The sequence below is a fragment of the Alternaria hordeiaustralica genome, assembly GCF_023758085.1.
Source record: "Alternaria hordeiaustralica strain BMP 2776 chromosome Unknown scaffold_2, whole genome shotgun sequence".
In the NCBI taxonomy this organism is placed as follows: Eukaryota; Fungi; Ascomycota; class Dothideomycetes; order Pleosporales; family Pleosporaceae; genus Alternaria; species Alternaria hordeiaustralica.
In genome coordinates, this window is record NW_026056774.1 from 1,551,881 (window position 1) to 1,565,524 (window position 13,644).

The following is a 13,644-nucleotide window of genomic DNA, read 5'->3' on the forward strand; positions in this document are numbered from 1 at the left end:
TGCTAGTTGTCCTTTACAGTGGACACTTTTGCATGGCGTGCTGGATTACTTACAAGAGCTAGCTGTTGTGGGTGTGTTTTGTGTGCAGTTCGCGCTAAGCTTTCACCGTGCGAGAGGGTAATATGTTCCGTCTCGGTTGACAGCCCATGCGAACGCTTCGTGAGAGAGTGGCTTTGCGCGCGTGTCTTCGTGCACATGCTCACATGGGTACCTAGGTAATGCAGTTTACTGTAGCATCTCACGTGCGATCAACACAGTGATCGCGATGCGACCATCCATACACATCTTGGCGTTCAACCAGCCGTCGTCATAGCTATCGGCATGCCGTATTGGCTGATGTTGGCAGGTCTGGGCACGTTGAATCAGTTGCCGACCAACAACGACTTACAGAGATGTATTAGTTGGTGCATTATCATTGCGGGGCCCCGCAGGAGAGCAATAGCTAAATCAAATATCTGCAGGGCTCGATATATTGCTTTCAACTCTGGCCAGAATAGAAGCCGTAGTAGCCGTAGTAGCCGTTTCTCGCGTCAGACGAAACTTCGCAGCTCAATGGCGAAAAGATGGGCATGTTTTCATCCAGTCTACATAGCAACAACAGTCCCATCCACTACATGTACCACCACATCCCCATCCCCACCCCCATCTCTACTATCACTCCTCCATTTCCTCTTCACCAACTCAGGATTAATCACAATACCCCTCTCCCCCACCCCTTCCCACTCAAACTCATACGTATCCAATTGTCCAAACAACCATATCCTCACCGTCAGCGTATCCGTAATAATGCGTGCAAGATCCTCATCTCGATCCTGATCGCTAGACGTAGGATTCGCCCAAGGGAAGAAGGTAAGCGAGAAGTGTTCGGCTGCTTCGCGTGTTTCAGACTGTGCCATCCAGGATTTGCGCCGGTTCGGGTACCCGGTTATGGTGCTGTAGAGGTAGACGGAGACGCGGCGGTGGAGAGAGGTGGCGGCTATGAAGTCGGGATCTAGGATTGGGTGTGAGCTTAATGCCTTCCTTGGATCGAGGGGTAGGGATGGAGGTTTACCTGATCCAACGTCGGCGCCATTGGCGACATGCGCCAGCTCTTCTGGAAACAGTGTGCCTTCTTGATCTCCTTTTTGCTTTGGCCCCGTTATACCCAGTACGTATGCTACGAGTGCATGCTTGAGTGCCGCAGTTGGACTTGAGCATTCTTGCAGGAGTTCGGCCATGTCCACGTCTTTGATGCCGAACTTGGCGATTGAAGGTTCCATGCTCGGAGTGATACAGGCATGTACGTCGCGGTAGAACTTCTCGATATGCTCATGCATCATGCTGAACAAGTGCGACACGCCGTTCCACACTTCATCGTCGTCTGCCGCAGGGGGTAAGAACGAGGTAACATCCTTGGACGATACGTCTGCCACGGCGGCTGGCGTTACCATCGGAGGAGACAATGCAGCAGTGGGCGTCGCTGGTGTAGGTGTTTGCGATACCTGTACATATGGGCTGTGCCGCCCTCCTAGACTGCCGACACCTTTATGTTGCATCATTCCCAGATCGGGCGCGGAGTCGCCATAGCTTGGGTAATCTTTGCTACTGACGTTTGCATTCTTGTGTTTATTCCGCTGTCTGAAGAGGAAGAAGGCGGCGGCAAATGCGATTGCTGCGCCAATGATGAATGTTCCGATGGCGATACCCGTTACTGCGCCAGCGCTCAATCCCTTCGTCTCGTCGCCAGCTGCTACTCCTGCCAGGGTTGCAACCGTTGCCTGACTTGGATCTTCCGTCGTTACGGATGTTAGTTGGCTGGGTGAGACAGTCTGGCTTAGCGACGTTGATATTGATGTTCTTATGATTGAGGGGGTTTGCGATCCAAAGCTCGTGAAGATGGGCTGAGTGCTAGGTTCGGCAAGTTGTGTGATGCTAGAGCCAAAGCCATCAAAGGTAGGTGATGGCTGTATGTCCGAAATGCCATCGGATGGAGAAATCCCCCATCCACCCGGCGTCCTTGTCAGAGCGAAACCAGTTCCCTCCGTTTGTGCGGTACTTGTCCCGTCCGTCTCTGAGGTACTTGCGCCGAATTTCTCACATCCTGGAAACCAAGGATTACACCGCGGTAAATCGTCGTCAAACGCGGTGGTCGTGAAACTCCGGATAAAAGGTAGCATCTTTACAGTACCCAAGTATATCGAGCCAAACCCAAGGCTGCACTTCAACCGCGAATCCAACGGGCAAAAGGCGAAAAAAAGAGAAAAAGATCAGGAAACGAAACAAACCTCTCCAGCCTCAAGGGCCACCTATGAACAAAGACAACCCCATCGTATAAGCCGATCAGGCTTCCAGCTCAGCCGCAGCATCCTCCAAGGCACGCCGCACTCCGCCTCACGCACTGCAGCAACCCAAACCCCGAAAATCCTTCCAACTCCCAGACAGACACACGCTTTGTTGCTTACCGTCGTACGGGCAATCAAGCCAGACGCCTTGTCATGATTATGCAGCTTCCCACTCTTGGGACGGCGTAACGTGGGGCGCAAGGGTAGGAGTAAGCCAAACCAGTCCAGTATGAGTGCGCGGATACGACGATCCATTTGTTGCGCTAGGGCGGCGGCTGTTTTGTTGTTTGGGGGCCTGGGGATGCATGTGTGGATAAGGGCGGCTGTGCGCAGCCTTGTTCTTGTTTGCACAGCCTAGGTAAGGGTTGTCCGCGTTGTGCAGCGTAGGATGGGTTTTAGATTGCGGGTGTCTCACTTGTTGGTGGTTGTTTGAGCGGCGGGGAGATGTCACGGCACGTGGTGGTTAAATGGAGAAAGAGAGAGGTTTGCACATGCCATTTTCTCAAATCCAGGTTGCCGGCGGGCAAGGGCAGGGTCTATGTGTTCTAGCGTCCACCACCACCACTTCTTCAAACCTTGTTTCTGGTTTCTTTGGTGAACTTCCCTCGAGTTCGCTTGTCGGTATGGATACTTTGGCACCTTCGGTACCTTCAAGTTCTTGTGCGGTTTCTTGGCATGGAAGTTCTGCTGTGCTGTACGATCCTTTGTGGGCCAGCATCTCCACAATCTGATGGTGAGCTGAGACTTCAGCTGCGCTTTCATCGGAGCTATAACCCCGCGCTCTTTGTTTGCGTCGCCTGATACATACAAAGGCGATGATCAGGGCTACTAACACCGCCAAAGCCACGATGCCGGCTGCGATTCCTCCCTTTGCGCCGTTGGAAAGACTCTTTGAGTTGGTGGAAGCTGCGTCTGTGTTGGTTGAGGTATTTGACGGCGTCGAGGTTGGGGAAGTCGAGGAAGCTATCCATGTCGATTGTTAGCGATTGCTTTGTTGCTCATGGGGATTATGGAAACATACCCGTCACCTTCTCCAATCTCCCGTTCTTCAGGAAGCACCCTCGAAGGCCCAGTGTCTCACAATCTTTATCCAACCCCTCTACCAAATCCGGTGCCAACATCGCCGCATCAATCGCAAACCCGGGATACACAGCCGTCGCCGCATCAAACGTAGCGTTCATGAGCCAACAATTTTCGAATTCTGTCGCGCCGAGAGGTCGAAAATCGAAGCCGTAGCACAGCGGCTCTTTCTTGACGCAGCGACCCATGCAATCGGACCAAGTTTCTTCGAAGGTGGGATCGAGGAAGTCGACTTTGGCGCCAATGTCTTTCCCGCAGAGGTTTTGGAAGGGCACGGTGAGGTTGAAGTCGTGGTAGGTGGTGGTGTTGCCTTCGCATCTGTCGCTGTCTGATTGTGCGGTGGTGTGTGTGATGATTGTGAGAAGGCATGCGAGCCAGACGTATGAAGGCATTATGGGCAGCACGATAATGAGTCGTCCCCTACTTAGCAGACGGTAAACAGAGATCGGGAAGATACAAGAAAGGCCGGATTTACTGAGCACCTTCGGTAGCTAAAATACATCTTCTCCGTCTTCTCCCACAGCCTGGTAACGAGCATCGGCCCCCTCAACAGATGCAGCGGACATGCCGCAGACGATCCTCTCGACGTCAAGATCTGTACTTTACCCAATGATACTCGCACCGTGCATCTTCTCCTCCAGCCACATGTTCTTGGCAAAGCACGAGGCGTTCTCAGCCTTGTGCGAACCTCAGGAGCTATGCTGAGAAACTGGGTCCGTTGTAAGGGTGGAGTGTATAAATAGTCTGAATGAACGGGAGAGAAGACGATCTTGTATTTTACTGCGCCCTTGAACAGGAATGCTGCGCAAAAGATTGAACTTAGTGAGTAGCTAGCCTCGTCCGTCAGAGTGAGCGATATGTATGCCAAGAATATGGCGGTTCATGTGCATTGCGGGACGGCCTGCCGTAATCGTTGTTCATAGAAAAGATCAGCTTCAACGTTGATCAAATTTGCAAGTGTCGACTGGCTTGACGTTGTCAAGTAACCGCCATTGCTCTCCACCTTCCCTCAATAAGAAAACGGCCTAATAGCATACGTCTCCTTCTCCTCCGGCAGTGGCGAAACAGGCTTCTCCATAAATTCGGGGTACAAATACCACGCCAAGTGTTTGCCCTCCGTCTGCGCACTAGTCCACCCATTGCCCAACCAAGCCAACCTGTTGCTCGTCTTCCCCACACCATGTAGCTCTGTACCGTCACTCTGTCCCTCGAGCTCATCCAAATAAATATAGTCGAAGTCTTCCCACCTCGGACTCCTCATCGTCTCAACACAATGCAACGTACTTCCTGGCCAGAGCCCAACGACCTCGCCCGTCCCCTTGTTCTTGTACCAACTTCGGCATTCGTCGGCGAAGACAGTGCCCTGGAAGTAGGCGTCGACGTATTCGATGAAGTCCTTCTCGCGCGCTTCCTTGACAACCATGGCTGCGATGTTTTCTTTTTGGATCTTGCGGATTGCTTTGATGATGTAGTCGCCTAGGGTCTCGATCATGCACGTCAGGCTGCCGGAGCCGATTGCGGCGTTGGGACCGAGCATGGTGAAGAGATTGGGGAAGCCAGATACGGAGTGTGAGAGGTAGTTTACGGCGCGGTCCTCCCACCTTTTAGCAAGTGGCAGGCCGTTGCTGCCGGTTAGGGGGAACGGAGGTGGGGCTGAGGCTTTGAAGCCTGTGGCACACACGAGAACGTCGATTTCGTGCGTTTTTCCGTCGGCTGTGTGGATTGCGGATTCGGAGATGTGTGTTATGGGCGATGTGACGAAGTCGACATTGGGTTGCGTCAAGGCTTCGAGATAGCCTGGACCAGGCGTCAACCGACGGCACCCTGGGGAGAAGGAGGGTAAGAGTGCTTCGAAGATCTCAGGCTTGCTCTTCAGCCTCTCTTTCATGTGCTGATGGAACATATCCTTTGCGCCCTTTTGTAACTCAGTCCCTTTCATGGTAACAGCATGGATGCTGTTTCCATCTTCCTCGACTGAAAGCCTGAACTTGTGGTAATATTCTGGATCGTTCGCGAAACGATCGCGAAGCTCTGGGGGAATCGTCGAACCATTGAAACCGTACTTGTCCCATAGCTGTTGGCCGAAGGGAGGCGAGATCCACGTCTTACTACGCACAAAGGTACTAATATGAGTACCTGGTAGACGCTGCAGCGACGGGACAATCTGGATGGAGGAGGAACCAGAACCGATGACGCCTACTCGCTTGTTGTTGAAGTCGTAGGCTTGATTCCAGACTGCCGAATGCATGACCTCGCCTTTGAACGTCTCAAAGCCCTTTATCTCAGGCCAAGATGGTGTGTTCAAACCACCCCTCCCTGAAACAAGTACGTCGGCCTTGTCCTGTAGCACATCTCCTGTGTCGAGATTCTTCACTGTGATGTTCCACTTCGCAGTCTTGCCATCCCAGTGGCATGCCTGAATCTCATGGCGTAGCTTGATGAAGCGATCCGCGGAGTACTTGTGCGCTACGTCTTGGAGGTAAGATTGAATCTCCGCAGACGGGGCATAGAGCGACGACCAGTTCGGGTTCGGTTGGAACGTATACTGGTATGAGTGAGCTGTAGATTATTAGCCGTGGTTGTACTCGTAAGTTCAAGCTTGCTTACATGGTATGTCGCATGCGCAACCGGGATATCTGCGATCAAGTCAGTGAATGCACTGCGAAACAGTAAGAAGACCTTGGTTAGTCACAGAAGAAATGCTTACCTGTTCTCGTACCAAGTCCCTCCAACGCCGCCATTCTTCTCATAGATGACAAGATCGACATTTCTCAATCTCTCTGGAATGCGAATGCCGCAATAGATGCCCGAGTATCCAGCACCGATAACAACAACTCTCAGACGTCGCAAGTTTTCCACAGGCGCATCGTTGAGCTTGAAAGGCGGCTTCGCTGAAAGCCCATTGGCATCCTCGTTAATGGAAATGCCAGGCGCGTCGATAGGAAGGTTAGGTACTGCCGACATCGTCAAGAAAGAACGAGTTACACAATAGGAGTAATTGCGCGACGTGTATCCAAATTAAATGGTTTATTCAGAGGCTAGACTGGCCAGCGTAGGTGGTAGTATAGAGTATGACAGAAACGATCCAGATGATGTTGGCCGCAAAATGGCGACAGAGAACCGTTATAAGTACGGCCACCTACACCCCTCACCATCGTCAGGGTTGGCCGTATGATACAAGTGCCGAAGCAGTAGGCGGAGCGTTAGCGAGACGTCGAGTTACCAGTCGGATTCAGCAGACGGCCTGGGGTTCCACCGCTAGGCTTAGCCTATCAGAGCGCGACAGCCTCCGCATCTGTGTCGGCCGAGGCGCCACCCCGGACCTCCACATGCGTCCCGCTGCATCCCGCAACACGCTCTTAGTGACTTCGCGGAATGTCCCCGTGAAGACTTGCGCGTTCGGCTCTGGATAGTTTTCTATCCGTCCTGTGCAATACAGCTGAGAAACCCCTGCGATGAGCGGCGCGATAGTTGTACCGCAGAGCTGCAATTGAGTTTGTTCCATAGACGATCCCCGGTACTACCTCGGAACCGTGACGATAGCAATCTGTAGTAGTGTAAGCAATTGGAAATCTTCTCTTCGCATTTTGCATACCTGATTTCCAAGAGCGATAGATAACCTAGAACTATCTGGCTCCCAACCAAGACTGTACTCTCCGTCTATGGCCGGGTTCCATTTGTCGCTGGGAGTTTCACTGGCGCGCCACGAGGCAATTGGTACATCTCTCTTTTCTACATCCCAAACAGTGACGGCATCGGGGCCTGCAGCAGCTAAGAGCGACCCGTCTGGAGAGAAAGCAATCTTAAAGGCCTGCGTACCATCCGTGGTAGGTAGATATTTGACGCATTTGAAAGGTTCGTTTGCGTCCCAGATGCGCGTTGCACCAGCCATGGAGCTCGTTGCAAGCAGAACAGAGGGCAGCGAAGAACCGTTCGTAAGGTGGCTGGTCTTTGATTTTACGCGGAAGCTGAGATCGGTGGGGTACTCATCAGGATATTCGTGGACCTGTAGTTGTATCGAGTCGTTGGGGTGGAGGATGCCAAGATAGTACTTCCTGTCTTCGATACCCAGCACGGCGATGATCCTAGACGCAGCGTCATACTTGACTGTTTCCCATGTTACTGAAGTGTCGAGGGTTTGCTGGGTAGTCAGGGAATCGTTGACTTGGTAGATCTTGAAGAGCTTGATACCACAAACGACAAAAGCAGAGTCACTTATCCAGTGGGCGTCGAATATGGCCGTGTCGGTGAATTCGGTCCATGCGGGTATAGAGTCGCTATCGTTCTTCCACACCTTGATGGAACCCTTTTCGCCGTCTGTTGATATCGAGAGCAGCAAGTTTCGTTCGGGGTTCCAGCGAAGCGTGTTGATGAGGCCGGCAGTGGAGGAGATGACCTGTGAGGCCTGGCCGCCTTCGGTAAGCTTGATGAGCTTGTCCATCATCATCTTCTCTCCCACTTCGTTGGATCGCTGTTCTCGCACAGAGACAGTGAGTTCGTTGTCGGAATGCCAGCATAGCGCGGTGACGTCGAAGTTGTCGACGGGTAAGGGTATGTCGAAATGCTGGGTAGGGGGTTCATGGCCAGGGTCTTTGCTCACAACGTGAACTTGGAGTAGGGATTTGCCGGCTGCGAGCAGTACAGGGGAGTCTATAGGCCCCCATAGCGTGTGTTCGATAAGACAGGCAGGGTCTGAGGGGGGAGGGATGGAGACGATGCCGGGAGTGAGATCAGCCACAGCGATGGCCTCAGTCTGGATCTCAGCGTCCTGGCCGATGCTGAGGGTGGATATGGGGATATCAGCAAGCGAGGGCGACTCGGCTTCCGAGACCATGGGCTCCGACTCAGCCCGCACGCTGTTGGTCACATGCGTGGTGCCGTTGTGCTCGATTTCCATGGCATCGCCGTTGACCTGGGGCTCGGGGCGCGGCTCGACGCCATTCGTGGGCTTCGTCTTCTTGCGCTTGAGCGTCTTCTTGGGCGGGGGTTCTTGGACAGCGCCGTTGGCCTCGGCGGCGAGTTCGTGTGCGGGAATGCCCTTGTCGAGGGTCAAGAGGTTGCCATTGCGCGCCGAATAGGGTCGTCCGTGGTCGCTGCCGAACTTGTAGCGCGGCTCCGTCTGCGCTCGTCAGTACCAGCTTCCCGCGCGCGTGTATGCGACGTACATTGCAAGCCTCGGCCTGCAGCTGGTCGAAGCACAGCCCGTCCTGCACGAGCCTGATGAGAGCGTGCTGCTCGATGTTCTTCGCAAAGGGCAGCGTGTCGGGGTCGCGGATCCAGCATCGCGAGAGTTGCAGGGCGGCATTACCGAATCCGGCCTCCTGAAGATATCGCCATACTGCACCTAGACGTCAGTCATGCAGGCCAACAGAGGCGTGGGCTGGGGACGTGTACCGAGATAGTTCATCGCGTTGCTGCTGAGAGTCTCCGCCATGGCGCATCCTGTACGCGCTGCATGCGCCGGGGAGCAGAGTGCGTAGGGTCGGTGATAGGCGGGGCGTGCTGGGTGCGCGATTCGTGGTGGTGGTGGTCGTCGAGCTGTACTGTAGGAGGATCGAAGGCTACCTGCAACTACTCAGCACTCTGGCGGCCGCTAGTCCCCACAGGATCTCCGTCCGAGCGTCGTTCATGATCCCTGCCGTCGACACATGCAGACGCTCCCACGCCTGCATGCGCAATTCACCCTCGACACCTCCACCGCCCGTCTGGACCTGCCCGGGCCGATACGTGAAGGACGCCCGACTGCCTCACCTCCCGCCTCCAGACGCCGCATTCTCCCCACCATGGCGCGCATCAACCTGCCCCCGCTCACTCGGGGCGTGCTGGCGGCCGTCGTATTCTTTACGCTGGTAAATTTCGCACTGCGACCCAACGCCAACCTGGTAGAAAAGATCGAGAAGCCAATCATCGGCGTGGGAAACGGCGTCCCGTGGCTTACCATCGTCCCCCGCTATTCGGTGCCGTGGTATCCTTGGGTCTTCGCGCTGGCGACGGTGGTGGAGCAGAACCTCCTCGGCCTCATCACCACCGGACTCACCGTCTTCTATGGCGGACGCTACCTGGAAAGAGCGTGGGGGTCTCACGAGTTCACCAAGTTCATGCTCTTCGTGGCCATGATCCCCAACATGCTCGCCTATCTGCTCTACATCGTCGGCTACCTGGTCATGGGCAAGACCTCTCTGATGTGCGTACTCGGCCTTCGTCCCATGCACTGTACTGACCAAGCATAGGCGCACGACCATCTCTGGCGGCATCGCCATCCAAGCCGGCTTTCTCGTCTCCTTCAAGCAGCTCGTCCCCGAACACACCGTTGCCATCGCAAAGGGCCTCATCCGCATGCGCGTCAAGCACTTCCCTGCCATCTTCCTCCTCACCAACACCATTTCCGGCATAATACTGGGTACCGAGACGGCCATGTTCCTGGCGTATTTCGGCTTCTTCACTGCCTGGATCTACCTCCGCTTCTACCGCATAAGCCCATCACTATCGTCTACCGCAACTGGCGACGGCTCTGTCATCCGCGGCGACGCCTCAGATACCTTCTCGTTTGCTCACTTCTTCCCAGAGCCCATACAAACACCCGTTGGCGCCCTCTCGGACGGCATCTACAACACACTCGTATCGCTCAAAGTGTGCATACCCTTCTCAGATCAGGATATTGATGCAGGCAACGAACAGGCGAGCGCCCGGGCTGAAGGGGGTTTACCCAGCATCATGAACCCTAACAGCAGGGGCGGTCGAGGAGGAGCCACACGTGCGGAGGCAGAAAGGAGACGTGCTCTCGCTCTAGAGGCTCTGAACCAGCGCCTGAACGCAGCAGCGTCTCGAGGTCCAAGTGCCGCTGCTCCGTCAGCGCCTTCTGTCTCTGGACCTACCGAGTCACTCGGCGAGACAAACTACGAGCCGGACCGACCAGAAGCACCCGAGAGATCAGGGGCGTAGTACACTCGCTCTCAGGGATATCTTAGATCGCTTTGATTACCCGTTGTCGTTCATATACCCGTGGCAGCAGGCGCCTCTCTTACTCCACCGAGTACCTACAAGTTCTCGGCGTTTTGGGCATGGGGCATTGCGGCCGCGTCTTGTCAGCGTTACAGCGCTTTGTTTGGTCGCGTTATTGGAGCGCATATGATACCACCACTCGGGAGGGACTTGTCAGTATTCTTGTACCCAATTATTGTCTACTATCAGAATAGAGTAAGTCGACTGTTTACAAGTCCATCGTTCCATCCGCCGGCTGTTACACCTTGCGAAAGACGTTGCCGCGACGCAGCGGGCCAGTGCCAGAAACGGCACTTCATCAACAATGCGCACTCAAGTGCTCAACTGTACTCGACTTGAATCAGCACTGCCGTTGCGTTTCAGTCGACATGCATCTCTCATGCGCACATAATCGAGCGCCTCCCAGGCACCACCCGCACTTTTGAAGACTACGTTTCCGCAGAAGTCCTCGAAGGGATGCACGCAGCCTACGTGCAGCCTGGTCGCGTACTGCAGGTGATCAGTGCAACCGGGCATTTTGTTACACAACTCTACCCGCCGAGTCTCACGGAGCCGGTAGAGAGCAAGTGTCGTGACAGTTGATACACAGAAAAAGAAATTGCCGTCTCATATTGCTTTGGGAAGAAAGATGCTCTCACCTCCACGAGACGTACAACTCACGAGAAGTACAAGTAGACCGGAATTCTCTATAGTTTCTGTAGACAACGCGCGTCCTATTCACACTTCAGACCTATCAGATCTCTCTACTTTGACAGTAGCAAATCGTCCATCATGTATACATCCATCCTCACCACCCTGCTCATAACCGGCACCACCCTCGCCGCAAGTCTGCCTCCGAGCCCAGGTCATCCTTTCATCCCCTCAGAATACGTCCCAGAATCTGCACATCCAGCTGCAAAGCGACAAGGCCTCCCCCTCGGCAATGTTCTAGGCGGAGGCGATGTTCTGGGCGGAGGCGATGTTCTGGGCGGAGGCGGTCCTCTGGGCGGCCTAGGAGACTTATTAGGCGCTGGAGGCGACGCCGAGAGCTCTTCCGCTGCGCCCGCCCCGGCTCTGACTCCTGTTCCCAGAGCATCAGACATCGTCATGACGACCACCATGGTCACCGTAACAGCGACCTTGTCCACGCCGTTGCCAGAAGCGCCATCAGCTTCCGTGTCTCCCGCGCCTGAGGATGTGGCTGGTGTGTACGTCTGCGACGACATCAACTGGAACGGCGCATGTTCGCACCACTTCACCAAACCAGGCGGTTCAGATATTGACTGCGCACAACTTTCTGGTAGAGAATCGTCGATTGGACCGGATCCGGGGTTCTTGTGCGAGTTCTTCACGTACGTTCTGAGACCTTATCTCTTCGCGAATCTAGCTAATACCTTCGTCAACAGCAACAACTCCTGCCACAAGACTCCTGGCGTTGAATCAGATTTCCTCAGCTTGAGCTGGCCCGGTAATGCGGATCTGAGGAGTACGGACAAGGGTGATCTGAATGATAAGTTCTTGAGCTATGTTTGCTTCAAGGTGTTGTAGGAATGTGAACTGGGGAGATGGGTGATTGAGAGTCTTGGAGGATTAGGAGGGGCTTGAAAAAGGATTGAGTGAGAGACAGGTGCTTTCGTTCAGGTTCAATTGATGATTTTATGACTCAGATCTTGACTCTAGGTATTGTGAACTTCTTTCTGAGTGTGTTGGTGAGGATTTGCCGTCCCGTGGCGCCTGCGCAGTAAATTGTTGGTTTGAGTCGTTACTGACGATCGATGGCCATGTGCTGCTTCTCGTGCATAAATGTTTCTTGGTAGCACATGTCAGGCACGCTACAAGCTCGCTCCTTACATACCCCGTTGTGTTCTTTGTTTGTTTATCTGCCTGCTCCCATTCTTCCTCCATGCTTCCTCCATCACATCACTTCCACATCACCTGACTCTTCTAGGATACGACCCATTTTTCTTCGTCCTCAACTATCCTCACTTCTATCATCATATATTGCTTCCGACTCCCATTCATACCCACCATTTATATCTTAGCAGTCTATTGGTGTCGTCACAGTTTCTCCTCACGAGAATGCGGTCTGCCCAGAAAAAGTACACCGAGTACCTTCTACTTCAAAAGCCCCTCGAAGGCGATTGGGAGAACATGCTCATGGTCCTGCCTTGATCTCGGACCAGTCATCTATTGGCAATATCGCTACGACAGTAAGTATCTGACCCCAGAACATCTTCACACCATACTGACTGTTCCTTAGTATCATTACAAAATTCCTACCACCATATTACGCACATTTGTATCCATTTGGTCGTCAGAACGAGATTGTCAGGAACGCGTTCGTGCAACGTAAACAGCTGGAGATTCAGAAGGCGCGCGAGCAGCAGATGGCGCAACAACAGGCAGCGCAACAGGCAAAGCAACAGGCCGCGCAACAGGCAGCGCAGCAGGCAGCGCAACATCGCCATCATTCTCCCGCCAGCTCTTATCCTGCCACGATCGAAGGCCAATCCATGATCGGCAATACTATCCTCGAGGAGGTCAGGTGTCCACGATCCAATATCGCTCTATAGGAAACATTGCTACAACGGTATGTCTCTTCTCTATAGCCTCACGATACCTTACTAACCGAGTCTTAGTATCATTACAACATTCCTACCTTATTCATCCTCTATATCAGATCAGTCTTCCATCGGTAACACTGCCCTGGACGAAGCCCGAAAACTTGGTCGACCATTCCAAGGTTTAAAACAGCAGTTGGACGTCAGATACTCGCAGTGCAACCGCGCTCTATTGACCCATGATCGTCGTCAACTTCGACACCGAGAACTGGGAATGCAAGCAAATCGCCCTAACCGAGATCGGCGGCACGAGAGGTGCGAGCTGGCAGCCGTGGAATAAAATCGACCACGACATCCAATACAAATTCCAACATGACGAACGGCAGATACTCAATACCCAGCAATATCGCCTTCAATAAGAGCCCAACTTCGAGGACGACCGATTTTTACAGTGCATTTTCTAGTCGACTCCATGTTCCGAGCATGCCTCGCCGGCAACATCGCCACAACAGTATGTCTCCTGCTCTGGAGCTCCGCGATGTCTTGGACTGTTTCCCAGTATTATTACGGTATCTCTACTCTCATTCATCACCATTATTCGGCGCATGTATCCTCAACAGGCCATCGCTATCCAGTTCATCCTCGCCCCCACCGGGGCGCTTAAACAACATCGACGTTAGTAGACGACGTGTCCACGGGTT

At 53.7% G+C, this 13,644-nt stretch overlaps 5 protein-coding genes across 5 annotated transcripts; 2 read left to right on the plus strand and 3 right to left on the minus strand.

Moving 5' to 3' along the window:
* Window positions 1–584: 584 nt before the first annotated feature.
* Window positions 585–3,793, minus strand: J4E84_001979 (uncharacterized protein; the record flags this gene model as incomplete). The annotated part of the gene is made up of 2 exons (XM_049384608.1): window positions 585–2,080; window positions 3,343–3,793. The coding sequence occupies 2 exons, from the start codon at window positions 3,791–3,793 to the stop codon at window positions 585–587; spliced, it is 1,947 nt and encodes a 648-aa protein (XP_049247964.1).
* Window positions 3,794–4,410: 617 nt separating this feature from the next.
* On the minus strand, window positions 4,411–6,365 carry J4E84_001980 (uncharacterized protein; the record flags this gene model as incomplete). The annotated part of the gene is made up of 3 exons (XM_049384609.1): window positions 4,411–5,960; window positions 6,009–6,037; window positions 6,109–6,365. The coding sequence occupies 3 exons, from the start codon at window positions 6,363–6,365 to the stop codon at window positions 4,411–4,413; spliced, it is 1,836 nt and encodes a 611-aa protein (XP_049247965.1).
* A 556-nt stretch (window positions 6,366–6,921) lies between these two features.
* Window positions 6,922–8,835, minus strand: J4E84_001981 (uncharacterized protein; the record flags this gene model as incomplete). The annotated part of the gene is made up of 4 exons (XM_049384610.1): window positions 6,922–6,948; window positions 6,997–8,520; window positions 8,567–8,739; window positions 8,796–8,835. 4 exons carry the CDS (start codon window positions 8,833–8,835, stop codon window positions 6,922–6,924), a joined length of 1,764 nt encoding a protein of 587 aa, XP_049247966.1.
* A 349-nt stretch (window positions 8,836–9,184) lies between these two features.
* On the plus strand, window positions 9,185–10,343 carry J4E84_001982 (uncharacterized protein; the record flags this gene model as incomplete). The annotated part of the gene is made up of 2 exons (XM_049384611.1): window positions 9,185–9,585; window positions 9,632–10,343. The coding sequence occupies 2 exons, from the start codon at window positions 9,185–9,187 to the stop codon at window positions 10,341–10,343; spliced, it is 1,113 nt and encodes a 370-aa protein (XP_049247967.1).
* An 831-nt stretch (window positions 10,344–11,174) lies between these two features.
* Window positions 11,175–11,930, plus strand: J4E84_001983 (uncharacterized protein; the record flags this gene model as incomplete). Its single annotated transcript, XM_049384612.1, has 1 exon — window positions 11,175–11,930. The coding sequence occupies one exon, from the start codon at window positions 11,175–11,177 to the stop codon at window positions 11,928–11,930; it is 756 nt and encodes a 251-aa protein (XP_049247968.1).
* Between the last annotated feature and the right edge of the window lie 1,714 nt (window positions 11,931–13,644).